Genomic DNA, 13,604 nt, shown 5'->3' with positions numbered 1-13,604 from the left:
ATCTGACTTTGAACCAGCAAACTTTGTAGCTGATTGGATCTAACCACTCCTGCCAAGCCTCCCTCACATCCGGCTCCTGGCTCCCAGCTCCACCCGTGAAGCTTAGGGAGTCGGAGTGCACACACCAGAAAAAGTCACAGAAATAAAAAGTACCCATATTGGTAAAGGCATGTTTAGTCCACAAGCAACAGGACAACTCTGGAACTTGCCTGCACCCAAGAAGCTCAGCTTACAATTTGGTTTCAAGATCGAGGGTGCTTGCAAGGTATCTCACTGACCTCATGATGGTGATCTGTTCTCTGCTGTTCTGAAAAGCTGGGGTCCAAGCTGATTTGCTCTTCAGAAATCTTTCACGTCTGCCTCAAGTAAATACTGAGGGGGCTATAAAAGAGGGATGTGGGGTAGGGAGAATGCATCAGCTGATATTTTCTCCCAATCTCTGAGTGACTGCCTTTATGAAACCGAAGAGGATTTGGAAAGTGAAACTGATTTAAAATCAAGAGGAGGAAAAAGAAACTTAAGAATCTGTCATGACTCAGTAGAAGTAAATCGTTTAAAAATCATGACTGGGGACTTCCCTGGCGGTCCAGTGGTTAAGACTCTGTGCTTCCACTGCAGGGGGCGTGGGTTCCATCCCTGGTGGGGGAACTAAGATCCCACAAGCCTCGGGGCACAGCAAAAAAAAAAAAAAAATCGCACTCCCAGGAATCTGACCCTAACTCTAGGGAGGGTCCCAGGAAATTGCTTTTTTAATGAAGTCTGTAGGAGATTCTGGTGTAGGGGTTTCTGGGAGCACATATTGTGAAAGACTGCTCCAGAAATATGTTGTAAAAAGTAACTTCGTCAAGTCAATTTACTTGTGGGAGACAATTTGCACCTTGAGACCTGGATTTAATTCTGTGTGTTATTTACTAGCTCTGGGATTATCCATGAGTCAAATCACTGAGCCTGATTTTTTTTCCCCCATGCTAAATGTAAGAAGCCAAGCCCTGGGGTAAACCCTGAGCACTTTCAATCTCTGAGGTCTAAGGCAATCGTTCAGTTCTTCCAGCTATAAAATGGGAAATAGTAACACATATAATATTGTTGGCAAGCTGCCTAGCTGATAAATTTACATATTTATGCTTTAAGCTCTGAAGGAGTGATAATACCCTGAGAGATTTTTTTAAATAAAATTTTCTATGATGTAAATATCCGTGAAAATATAGGGAATATAGTTCTCATGGCTGATTTGAAGATGTAAGAATCGTCAGTTGCGTAGGAGAAAGGCTCCCTCCATTCTGAAGCTGCAGAAGGTGAGAGAGAGAGATGCTTGTGTAACAAAACTGACACCTGTTTGTCTTTTCCCAACAATGGGAGCACCATAAGATACTTCGAGTTCAGAGACTGTGTTATGTCCAGCCAAAGTAACCTGCAACTGGGAAAGTCTATAATTCTGTTGGTTGTCTGACTTAACTATTTGTTATCCTGGTAGTGATAAAGTGACATCCCTTTATATCTTTTATAGTGTCACCCAGGTAAGAGGGGCCCCTGCTTTTGGCCCACATACCGCAGACACACAAGATGTAAATTTGTGAAGGAACACATGGCATCTCTGTTACTGAGAATCCAGTGCTTAATCCTGGCATAGCGAGACTTGAAACCTTAAACGTCCCACATGCCACAGACACACAAAATGTAAATTTTTTAAGGAACACATGGCATCTCTGTTACTGAGAAGCTGGTGCTTAATCCTGGCATAGCGAGACCTGAAACCTTAAACATCCAGCCCAGGGAAAATGTGTCTCTATCTCTTGCCTTCTTTGCTCAAAGAGAAATGAAATTGTGTCATAAAAATGTCTGTGTGGTGAGGGTGCTGATTTTAGGGATAGACACTGCTTTGAAGTGCGGAAATGATCGGAAGTGATTAGATCAGAGAAAAGGCAAAGTTACTGAACTGGCCAAAGCCTTCCTCTCAGCCTGAATGCAATCGATCTTACATTATGAAGTTATTTTCCAGTACAGTTGCACCAGCTGCCCATTTCTTGCTGCTTTTCTTGTTCTAATTCCTGGCTTACGCAGCACTCATGAATTAGCATGGTATTTGCAACAGCTGCCTATGGTAGTTGAATAACATTCTGTGTGTGAAGAAATTCATAGTGTGCTTAAATTTGTACACATGTACATTTAGACTTACATGGTGAATCACATTTTCTTCTGCTTTTAAACTCTTCCTTTGTGCCAATTTGCTGATGAATGGTTCCTGAGAATGGGTATTTAAAAATAAAACAAGTGGGACCAGATTTTCATACCCACACCCTACTCAGAAAATAGAATATAGAATTTCTCCAGCATGTCTCTTGGGTGCAAAAGTAATGATGGTACTTAAAATGTTAGTAATAAGAAGGGCACAACACAGTGCCAACAAACTTAGAGGTTAAAAATAGAAGGTGATGAAAGGAAAGCTTGCTTTCTTTATATACATTTATAACAAGAGTAGTCATTCTTTTTTTAAATAGCCATATTGAAATATAATCCACATACCGTACAATTCACCCATTTATACAGTTCAATAGTTTCAGCATTTCACAGAGCTGTGCAACCGTCACCACAGTCAATTTTAGAATATTCTCATTACCCCAAAAAGAAGCCCTACCCCCGTTTGCTGTCACCTCCAGTCCTTCCATCCCTCCCAGGCCTAGGCAACCACCAATCTACTTTCTGTCTCTTATAGATTCACCTACTTTGGACATTTCGTATAAATAGAATCATACAATATGGGACCTTTTGTGACTGGCTTCTTTCATTTAGCATAATATTTTCAAATTTCATCCATGGTGTAGCATGTATCAGTAAGGACTTTATTTTTATTGCTGAATAATATTCCACTGTACGGAGATACTTTATTTAATATATCAGTTCATCAGTGGGTGGATCCACCTTTTGTATTGTGAATACTACTATAAACATTCATGTACAGATTTATGTGAATGTGCATTTCCATTTCTCTTGGGTATATACCTAGGAATAAAATGGCTGGGTCCTGTGGTAATTTTCTGTGTCTAACCATTTGAGGAGCTGCCAAACTGTTTTTCCAATGGCACTGTACCATTTTTACAGAGAAGATTTTAGTCAGTTTCCCTCTTTGTGGCCTCCCAAGAAGGTATAGATTACCTTCTTGGGAGGCAACTATGCTGTAAATCATAAGGACATTTTGTAATTAGTCAAAGCAAGTTACTTCTCCCCAAAAGAGCTGATGGGGGAAATGGTGGAGGAAGGGAGGGAACAGGAGTACATGGTCTCTAGTTGGAACCCACATTTTCCACACTGGCATCCAGGGTTGACCCTGCACATGGTAGGGACCCTATCTGTGTTTATCTTCAGGATTCTCACACGTCCATGCTTCCAGTCGCCCTGGACACACATTGTACAAGTCAGCTGACATGAAGTGGAAAGAAAGATGAAAGTTCTGTGGAAAAGGGGGCTGGGGGCAGAGGCTGATGAATCTTTTGCTGAGGACTCTGAGGCTGAGGAATAATTAGTATCACTTAGAACCCAAGCAGGATGAGAGAAATTCTCCTCATGCCTTCATGGGCATCAACACACTTGAGAATGTCTTTGGCAGGGATATCAGTACTCCCCAGGTGACAATCAAATACAGAGAATGACGAGCTGTATTGAAGCAGTTTTGTGGGCAGAGGACATTGTGGGTGCTGGAGCCATGCAAGAAGCAGATGTTATCAGATAAGTCTGACAGACTTGTTCATCCACACTTAGGAGACACCTGTTGGGGGCTTGTTATTTATCTGGTGAGTATCTGAGGGGAGGGAAATGCACTGAGAGATAGGTTAAGAGCCAGGGAATTACAAGGCATTCCAATTAATGTGGCTGCATTTGTTATTTCTGGGTAGTGAGATTTCAGGAAACAAGAGCTACATACATAATTGTTTTGATTGTTTTCGAATCATGTCTCTTAGCTTTAAGTCCTCGAATAAATATTAAGTGTAATGTGACATACATCTCTTCCCTACCCTTTCTACCTTTTTTCGTTTCGGGCTCCTGTTCCAGCTAGGGTTTTGGTGGCATGACATGCAAGGACAAGGTCACGTACACCTGGGGTACCTTCTTTAGCACTCTGCAGGCACCGATGGTCCTCTCTCAAGGTCAGCATGCCTGCCCATCTTACCCTCCACTCAGAACACTCGCAGTTTTTCTCCCCAGGCACCAGATCCGATAATAAGTTACTCAGGCCAAGTTAACTAAATCTTCGCCTGCAACGGACACTTGTCCAAGTCAGTGCCATAGAATAAGTTTACCTTTGCGGCTGGTATGAATTGTATTTTCCACCGGAGGCCTCTTGAGAAACAAGAGAGACTTCACGGCTTCCTGTCTCTCTCTGTTCTTCACTTAACAGAAAAAATTCTCCCACGTGTGTTTAGATTGCCTCCAGGATGGGGCCTACCACAGAATTGGAGATACTCCTCCTTTCTCGTAATGGACATCAGAAGAGGAGAGAGAATGTGGGTGGAAGCACAAGATGTTAACAAGATCTAGCAGAGAGAAGGGCAGCAGGCCACCTGCTTCCCTATGGGGGCAGGGTGTTTATGTACACGGGGTGCTTGGTGGTGGTGTCAGGGTGTAAGCTGAAGCCCTGGACTCTTAAAGCTGTAGAAGAAATGGTGGTTCTATTCAGTGGTCATGAAGTTAGACCAGTCCGTGTTACATGGAGCCAGTTCATGCTCAGTGTAACATTGTATTTATCAGTAGTTGAGTCTGGAAGATTTAAGGTACAGTAAAATTTCAGAAAAAACAGAACACGCCTTTATGTCCCATCACACCTAAGTTATTTATTAATTAAATCGATGACTTTTTCAGGCATTCACACTATGTATACTGATGATCTCAAGTGCACACCACGCTGTTTTTAAAACAAAAAATATTCACTATACTGTGCATTAAACCTCCAGGTCTTATTTATCTACCAGTTGGAAGCTTATACCCTTAAACTACATCTCTCCTATTCCCCCCCACACCCCAGCCCCTGACAACCACCATGTAAATTTAAATTAATTCCAACAGGCAATCATTTTGCAACCCAGAGGGTGACTGGTGGTCTCATGCTGGGTCAGCTGACTGTTTTGATTCACACCAACCTTGATGTCTGTCCCTGGCCATTCAATATTTACCCAGAAAATCCCAACTGCCCCAGGCGTACCATGACTTTTGTGGTTTCCCTCAAGATTTTCAGGGTTAAATGATGTTTTATATCACCTAATATACAATATTTCTAATGGGGGAAAAAAACCTCCATTATTATTTCCTAAGACCTTTCACTAGGTCCTTAACCACCAAATAATTCCTCTGTCCAGCCGCTTTCCTATCATCTTGAACCTGTGCTCATCAAAGCATTTTTGAATAAAGCAAGTCTTCATGTTATAAAGAAATTTTCCCAATAGTGGCTAAGAAAATGAAATTCTCTCCATATGATTATAATGTACAATGACAACCCAGCATTCTTCTCTCCTTCTCTTTTGCCTACTCTTTCCCCATTCCTACTGGTAAGACATTTTTCCATATAAGTTTTAAAGAAAAGTATTATTTTGGTTTCTAGCATATTGTACAGAATCTACTTTTTAATCCTTCACATGCTGTGTTATGATTACGGGGCGGGGGGCAGAAAGGAGGTGAAATCTCCCCACATGCCTCCTGAAACTCTTGTATTGTGGTTGCCTAACCCCATTTCTTTTAGATATGTTCCTTCTAGATTTGACCTGTTCTCTGCTTTCTTTTTCTAAAAACTCTCCTCCCCCTTCAGTTAATGGGACAGTTGAACTCATGTTGTTTGTAGAGTTTGTAGAGACAATCCTAGATGGAGGCTTTTCTGAGGAGATGGGGGGAAAAGGCAGAAGGTAGAGAGAGAGGACAGCCAGCCCTCTCTAGGCTTTGGTCCCCCGGCCTTTGGATGGACACAACACTTTCGTGTCTATGCAGGGTGTCAGGGAGGGGAAATTTCGCCTTATCCTTTGGGGTTCCTCTGGCTGATCTAATAATTAAATTGACACAAGACAAATGAACAGGAGAAAATCTACGTTAATTTCATACATATGGAGGTCTCATAGATACAGCCTAAGAAGTGACCAAAGCAAGCAGCTTTTATATCTTTTAGGCAAAGAAATAATAAATTTGTGAGGAATTGACAAGGCAAAGAAACTTGGGCTTGGGGACTAATTAGTGGAGAATCTAAGCAGACCTGGTTTACATAGCCTTCTCAGCCCTCAATTCCCTATCTGGCGACAAGGATGTCTCGCTACCTCCTGCTACAGTGAGGGTACCTTTCACGTGGGAGATTTATTTCCTGCTTTCAGAGGAGGGTCAGAGTGTTCTTCTTGCACTGGCTGTTTTCTCAAGCAACAAATTCAAAATAATCAATATGCCACTGGCATATTTTGGGGCAGCCTGCGTTGAACTGTATCACAGGGCCAATCTGTACAGGATCTAAAATGACTCCAAGGATGGAAAAAACATTGCTAAAAAGGACCACAGTGTTACAGGTGTGAGGTATCTGACTGCTTTATAGAAACATAGGAAAAAACCCCAAGACATCACCCCACAGAGGGAATGTCACAGTGCCAACTGCTCCCAAGAGGTCAATCGGGAAATAGCCCCTTTACTGAGCCCCAGGACCTGCCCCCAGTCTGGTCCCCCTCCCAGAACTCCCTGAGCAATTCAAGTGTTAACACTTGCCTAGCAGAGTTTCTCCTTAACCCTGATCCAGTACTGTGGCCAGGGTCTAAGTCCATGCCTATGCCACACCAGTTGTTAAATATTTTGAATACCCACTTGGCGGAAGGGTTTCAGCTCCCTTCCAGCAGTAGCCCTATGGGTACCACATTCCGATTCCTTATTCCTCAGCTAAAGATGCTAAAGGGATGAGGTTTCCAGAGTCCAAACCCCTCTCAGAGTTTTTCTCTGCTGGCTGCATTTCTCCATTCAGTTCCTGAAGAAACGCCAAGAGATGCAAAGCCTTAGGATCTGCTCCGTTTTTTGAGAGCTTGATTTTGGCAAATTTTTGCAGTCTGTTTTACATTTTTTCTCTCTCCTTTGACTCCTGGTTTATTTTCACACCCGTCGTAAAATGGTGGATGGCCTTGTCTTCACACTTCGTTTGATACAGCTGAAAGTTGCCATATCGCAGATGGAGCGCTTGTTTGGCTACAGGAGGAAGCTCTTTGCTGAATTCTTTTTGAAAGTAATACTCTGCTTCTTCATACCGACCGGCTTGTGAAGAGAGGCAGGCGAGATAGAAGCAGATGTGGAAGAAATTTCCACCGCTCTCATCAGCTCTCTTTAAATGACCTAGAGCATGTCCTATTAGTTCCTGTAACTTCTCCCTTTTCCCACCCATTTTCTGTATTTCAAGGACTTTGGCCCTATAGTAGCACCCAATGTGGCGATGCAGGTAGGTGTTGTTTGGCACGCATTTTAGAGCCTTTCTCAGGAGTTCTATAGCTTGGTCCAGGTCACCTTTTCTTCAGTACAGCTTTGCTGCCCCACGAAGCACATGTGTTGCCAATGGGGCTTTCTCCAAAGCTTCTTTGACTAACCTCTCTCCTTCACCTTCTTTATTAATCTTTTGAAGTTTCAGGGCCAGGAGGACTTTGACATACTGGTTGTCAGGATTCAGCTGAATGGCTTGCCTCAAAGGGTCAACGGGATTCTGAGACGGTGGCCAGTTATCCAGACGGTAGCTCGCGATGGCCAGTCCAGAGGAGAATTCTGGGTTCTTGGGTTTCTTTTCCAGAGCCTTCTCAAAACACACCTTGGCCCTTTCATTTTGGTTTCCTCCACACCTTAACCGTGTCCACCCTCCCTCACAATCCATCTCAGGACTCAGTTCTGTAGGGGCTGAAATACTTCCGGCATACTTGTTGCACCTCGTCTACATAAACCTGAGCTTCTGAGAATCTTCCCAGGTGGTAGTAGACCCAGGCGTAGTTCCCCCAGGTGACCAGGCTTCTGATCTCTGCCTGGTCAGCGTGCTCTCGCTGGATGAACTCTTCAGCCTGCTGTAAGCATCCCAGGGCTGCCTTGTGCTGGCCTCTGCAGTGTTTTATGTAGGCCAATATGTTGCACATTGTGGCTTGGAATTCGCTGTTCTGAAACTCAATCAGGTTACACACTCTGTCTTCAAAATCATCCAAGGAATTTTCTCCCTCTACCAAGTTCCAGGTGAAATGGCATTTTAGTTGCCGTAGGCTGCTGTCCAAGGAGTTCTTTGTGGTCTCTCTGTGGGGGGAAAAAACAGAAAGACATAGCACAGATTCACCAGACAAGAAATGGGGAGCCTGACAAATAGCATTCTCCTTCTCGTAAAGGGTGTCAACCCCAATCAAAAAAGAATATTCTATTGGAAGACTGGGATTGAAACATATACACTATTGATACTATGTATAAGATAGACAACTGATGGGAACACACTGTATAGCACAGGGAACTCTACATAATGCACTGTGGTAACCTAAGTGGGAGGGAAGTCCAAAAGGGAGGGGATATCTGTATGTGTCTGGCTGATTCATTTTGTTGGGCAGTAGAGGCTAACACAACATTGTAAAGCAACCATACTCCAATAAAAGTTAATTTAAAAAAATTTTTTTAAGGAATATCCTTTCCAGGCTTCCCTGGTGGCGCAGTGGTTGAGAGTCCGCCTGCCGATGCAGGGGACATGGGTTCGTGCCCTGGTCCGGGAAGATCCCGCATGCCACGGAGCGGCTGGGCCCATGAGCCATGGCCGCTGAGCCTGCGCGTCCGGAGCCTGTGCCCCGCAACGGGAGAGGCCACAACAGTGAGAGGCCCGCGTACCACAAACAAACAAACAAAAGTGATGAAGTAAATGCTCCTTTGGGATGAGTTGAGAAAACAAGAAGTGAGGAGATAGTTCCTCTGAGAAGTTTCGCTGTAAAGGCAGGAAGTAGGGTGGCTATGGCTGGAGATGGCTGAGGGGAGATTATTTTTGAAAGTGGGTGATATTAGTGAATGTTTATGTGCTGATGAGAGTGATGCAGTAGGGATGGAAAAACTGATACCAAAGAGCTGATAATTGCTGTAGAGAAGTCTTTAACGAGGTGAAATGGGATGTGAACTAGAACAAAATTATGATGCTCAACCATTTTTTTTAAAACACTAGGGATAATTCATCCAAACTATGGAGGGGAAGGCAGGCTGAAGGCATAGATTTAGGCAGGTAGAAGATTTGATAGTGACATGTGAGGGTGGTTCTCTAAGTTTGCCTCTTAGGGAAGGGATACACCAAAATGTTAGCAATACTTTTTATCTTTATTTATTTCTCTGTGTTTCCTTCTCCTCTACCTCTAAGTTTTTGCTTTTGAGCATGCATTTTGTAAACCAAGAAATGTAAGCATTATGACTCCATGGAGTCAGGACTCGATAGTTTCCACTTGCCCCTTCAGATCCACTCTGCAACCTTCCCCACCAGACTGTCGCCGTCAGAGAGGGAGCTCCATGGTCTCTGGCTTCCCAGTGGGTTTGGCCAAAGGGAGACACAAGAGCTCAGAGGGAGGGAGTGGTATCCTCGAGTATTCACTTCTGGGGCTTCCACCCTGCAGAACGTTCCTCTCCTGAAGCCCACGGGTGCTGTCAGTTGGCCTTCTGTTCACAATTCTTTTTTCAGGTTCCTATAACTTCTCCTTTCTCTTGCGGCTTGGGAACCTAGTGTGTTATTAGCCCCAGTGTATTACATCATCTCTTCTTATCTCTGAACCCAAACCACTTCTTATTCAACTTTCTTTAATTACTCAGCTTGAGTTCAACATCAGTTTCCTGCCAGGAACCTGATTTACACAGAAAAAGAAAGGAAACCTTAAAAACCAGGACTCAGGACCTGAGAACTAATTGGCAGATGAAATTAGCACATTCTTTTTGTGACCTTGTGCAAGTTGTTTAGCCTTTCTGAGCTTAGATTTCTTATATCTTTTGTGAGGATTAAATGAGATACATATAAAGTGCCTGTAACATTGCCTGGCACATGGAAAGCATCTGAAAATGTTATTTGTTACTACTGTTATCATTATGGGCAACAACAAGCTACATTAATCAAGTGAGGCCATTCACAGGGATCATCTTATTTGATATTCACAACAGGCCCAGGAGGTAGGTGGTCAATAACCCCATTTTCAGATGAGGAACTGAAAGAGCTAGTTTCTTACACAGTATCACACAGCAAATACACTGCCATTTCAGCCAACCAAATGTGTGTGTGTGTGTCTGTGTGTGTACAGGAAAAGAAACGTCATTGTTGAGCAATGCATTCTTGATTTCTGGGATGATGACAGAAGTCGTAGCACCAGAAGCCTCTGCTAATAATAGCAGCAGCACCAAGAAATGAAACCATTCTGCATCGATCTTCAGGGAAGTCACCTCCCTTCCATCAGACATAGAAATGACAGTTCTTGCTGGGAGCCCCAGACCCCATCCTTACCCATAGTCTCTTGTCACGGTCCAAGGATCAGGGGAAATTTTCTTCATCTTGCCAGATTTCAGTAGCATAAACAGTATTGTTGTTTGAGTCAATGAATACAAGATCCAGGATGCTAAGGGACAGACATCAGTCAAAAATGATTTTTTAAAAAAAATCCCTTTATTGCCTAATTAAGAATCTATGAAGACATGATCTGCCCTGGTTAGCTGTCCAACACAGAGGTCTCTCTTTTTAACTTGTGGGCTGCTTCTGGGGACTGAGCAGAGCAGAGACTTGAGCATCCCCCCTTTTAAGAGGACCCACACCAAAGGCTGCCTGGAATCAGGCACTGTGGACCTATCCTATGTCCGTGGATATGGTCCTTTCCCTCAAGATCATCTGTCTCCTTCTCTAATTATCCCCAAATGACTGGCAATGACGACATCCATATATGTCTCTCGTTTTCACTTGGGTTTCCATTCTCTCTTCTCTAACAAAGACAGTTCAAAGCAACAAGTGTGCAAATATTCTTACAGCAGAATGCAAGACCAGAGGCAATCCTTTGCTCTATTTTAGATTCCTGTTATTATTTAATTAAAGTATGTCTCATAGGAAGCATTGAAACATTTCAAATAACCAAAAAATACCCCAGAGGGTGTCTGCACTTTTGTCCAGGGGTCCCTGGCACACCATCAGCAGTTTCTACCATCTGGTGAGTCTCAAGGATCCCAGGAATGGTAATCACAGCTATAATAATGTTCTCTAGCAGAGATTGCTAACATTTTTAAAGGGCCAGATAGCAACTATTTTCAGCATTGTGGGCAACACAGTCTCTGTCTCAACCCCTTAACTCTGCTGTTACACTACAAAAGCAGTCATAGACAATACATGTTCCAGTAAGACATATTTATGAAAGCAACTGGCAGTAGGGTGTTAGTCCTTGCTCTATGGCCCAATACATTCTTCATATTCACAGAGCATCTTGAGGAAATGGCACATAGTGTTATTCACTCTACCTCCTTTTACTTCAAATTTCTGTTATTTTTTTAAAAATTTATTATTATTATTATTGTGGTATTTTTCGGCTGTGCTGCACGACATACAGGATGGTTCCCTGACCAGGGATCGAACCTGGGCCTCTGCAGTGAAAGCGCCACATCCTCACCACTAGGCCACCAGGGAACTCCCAAATTCCTGTAATTACAACAAATGACCTACAGGAATATCTCATTGAACATCCCAAACATACCATCTCCGTCTATACATTGGCTAAATCTTTTGACTAAGTGATCGATAAAGTCCTGACAATTGTGGCCTGGTCCTCTCCTTAGCAGGCTCCTCGCTGCTCCCCACTTTACAGTATTTTTCCTAGCAGACTTCTTTCCTGGCTGTCAAAAATGTGATCTGATTGATACTTAGGTAAATTGGGGCAGACTTGGTTTCTTAAACAGGAAACAAAAAGCAGTAACCATGGAAGAAGTCTTGGTGGCAAAACACTTGCTAGGGTTTTACTAAAAGGTGCAGAGTGCTGTGAAGATTTAAATGAAGAAGTGATCACATAAAATTCTCTGAGGCATAAATGGTTAGAAGACTTGCTGCAGAAGCAGCTCTTGGATGCTTGCTGAGGGATGCTGGAATGTTATTGAGGTGGGAGCACTGCTGGAGACTTCCAAAGACTTACCAAGTAACACAAGAACAGTGAAGGCTTTATTGGGCAACAGAGAGCATTCCATTTGATGGCATGTCGTTGTTTAGAGCTAGAGAGAAAAGTTGGAGGCAAATGTGGGAAGCCTTGAATCAAAGGCATTATAAGAGGATTGTCCTCTCTAGAATGGGTATTATGGTTACGCCAAGATGAGCAGAAAGTTTCTTCTTGAGTATCAGCTCCCATGAATTGGTAGCTGATGTCGCCCGTGGTCACTGGAAGGAGTAGTGGTGTATTGATACATACATATATATATAATAACAGCATGATTCCAGTGGTATATTTCTAGCATGACACAATAACCCAGCCAGATGTTTTCCTTTCCCCAGATTTCCAGGTATAGCTGACTCACCCCTGTCAATCCACCACAGCCTGTCGATGTCCAAATGCCTGAAGCCCAAAGCTCCAGATTTCTGCAGCTTCACGTGGGTTTCTGTGCTCAGGGCCTCCTGAGTTCCCTCTTCCCAGACTCCATGTTTATGGTGTTTGTTTTGACCTAGATGTGAAATTAACACCTCCGCACAGCACCCCTAAAATACCCATTCACACAGTGCAACAAACGATTTTGCATTTGTTGCCAAAAAAAAGCCAGGTCACCCAGCTTCCTCCCAGCTCTGAATCCCTTTTGTCAGAGGACAGCCGGTCCCCACACCCCATCTCTTTCCTTCCTGTATCCAGGGACAAGATGTCCTCCCACTCGGAACACAGAAAATGAACCAGTTTATTTTTCTCAAAAAAAGAAAAAAAAACATGAAGAAAGAAAATAGAACCCCACACACACAAAAGGAATTGAGATGCCAGTTGCTACTTTAAAAAGGAAAAGTCAACTCATTCCACACTAAAATGCTAGTGGAATCCCAGTGTTCTGAGACTGTGGATAAATTTTCTTTGTGGTTTTCTGTATTTTCTTAATTTTATGAGTAGTCCTTTTCAAGAACTACAAAAGAAAAATGGTGTTTTTCAAGCACTCACTTCTGAAGGGGCTGTGGAAACCTTTGCGGGGAAAGAAGATGGACAGGCCACCACCGCCCAGCTCACAAGGGGCCAGTGAGGTGGCCAAGCCTGCCCCCTAGTGGGGAAACCTGACAGCGCCCTCCACCCCTCCAGGGTCCGTTAAAATTGTCCTTGCAGAGAAAGCTCCTTGACATCCGTCTTGACAATGATTTTTTTGGATATGGCACCAGAAGCACAAGCACTAAAAGCAAAAGTAAACAAATGAGACTACATCAGGACATGAACACTACATGACACTGTCCTTCTGTTGCTTTCTTCTCTCTTCCTTTTCTAATTTCAGTGTGTTCACTCTCCCCAAACACTCCTAAGGGTGAAGGCGGTGTGTGGAGCCCTGCAGATTTCCCCACTCTGCCTAACACAGCGCCTTGCCCATGGTAACCACAGTACTTGATTGAAAAGCAGAACACTTCACCACAATTAAAGGTGACCCAG

General features: G+C 43.4%; 3 protein-coding genes across 3 annotated transcripts in view; 1 reads left to right on the top strand and 2 right to left on the bottom strand.

Annotated features, from left to right (window-relative positions):
* The window catches only part of LOC309834290 (interferon-induced protein with tetratricopeptide repeats 1-like), a gene marked incomplete at its 5' end in the record, with an annotated part of 30,956 nt that extends 24,085 nt beyond the window's left edge, over positions 1 to 6,871 (bottom strand). The window contains one exon of the mRNA XM_082672955.1: positions 6,867 to 6,871. Within this exon, the coding sequence (XP_082529081.1) occupies positions 6,867 to 6,871 (5 nt within the window). The remainder of the gene's footprint in view (positions 1 to 6,866) is intronic.
* The window catches only part of LIPA (lipase A, lysosomal acid type), a 104,472-nt gene that overhangs the window by 30,242 nt on the left and 60,626 nt on the right, over positions 1 to 13,604 (top strand). The window lies entirely within an intron of this gene.
* LOC309834289 (interferon-induced protein with tetratricopeptide repeats 2-like) lies at positions 7,061 to 10,521 on the bottom strand (the record flags this gene model as incomplete). The annotated part of the gene is given in 4 exon segments (XM_082672954.1): positions 7,061 to 7,510; positions 7,514 to 7,868; positions 7,870 to 8,265; positions 10,475 to 10,521. Coding segments are annotated over 4 exon segments (1,248 nt in total).

This window comes from Grampus griseus (assembly GCF_964374135.1).
Source record: "Grampus griseus genome assembly, chromosome: 16".
Lineage (NCBI taxonomy): Eukaryota > Metazoa > Chordata > Mammalia > Artiodactyla > Delphinidae > Grampus > Grampus griseus.
Note: the sequence above shows the minus strand (reverse complement) of the source record. Positions and strands in the feature narration are given on the sequence as shown.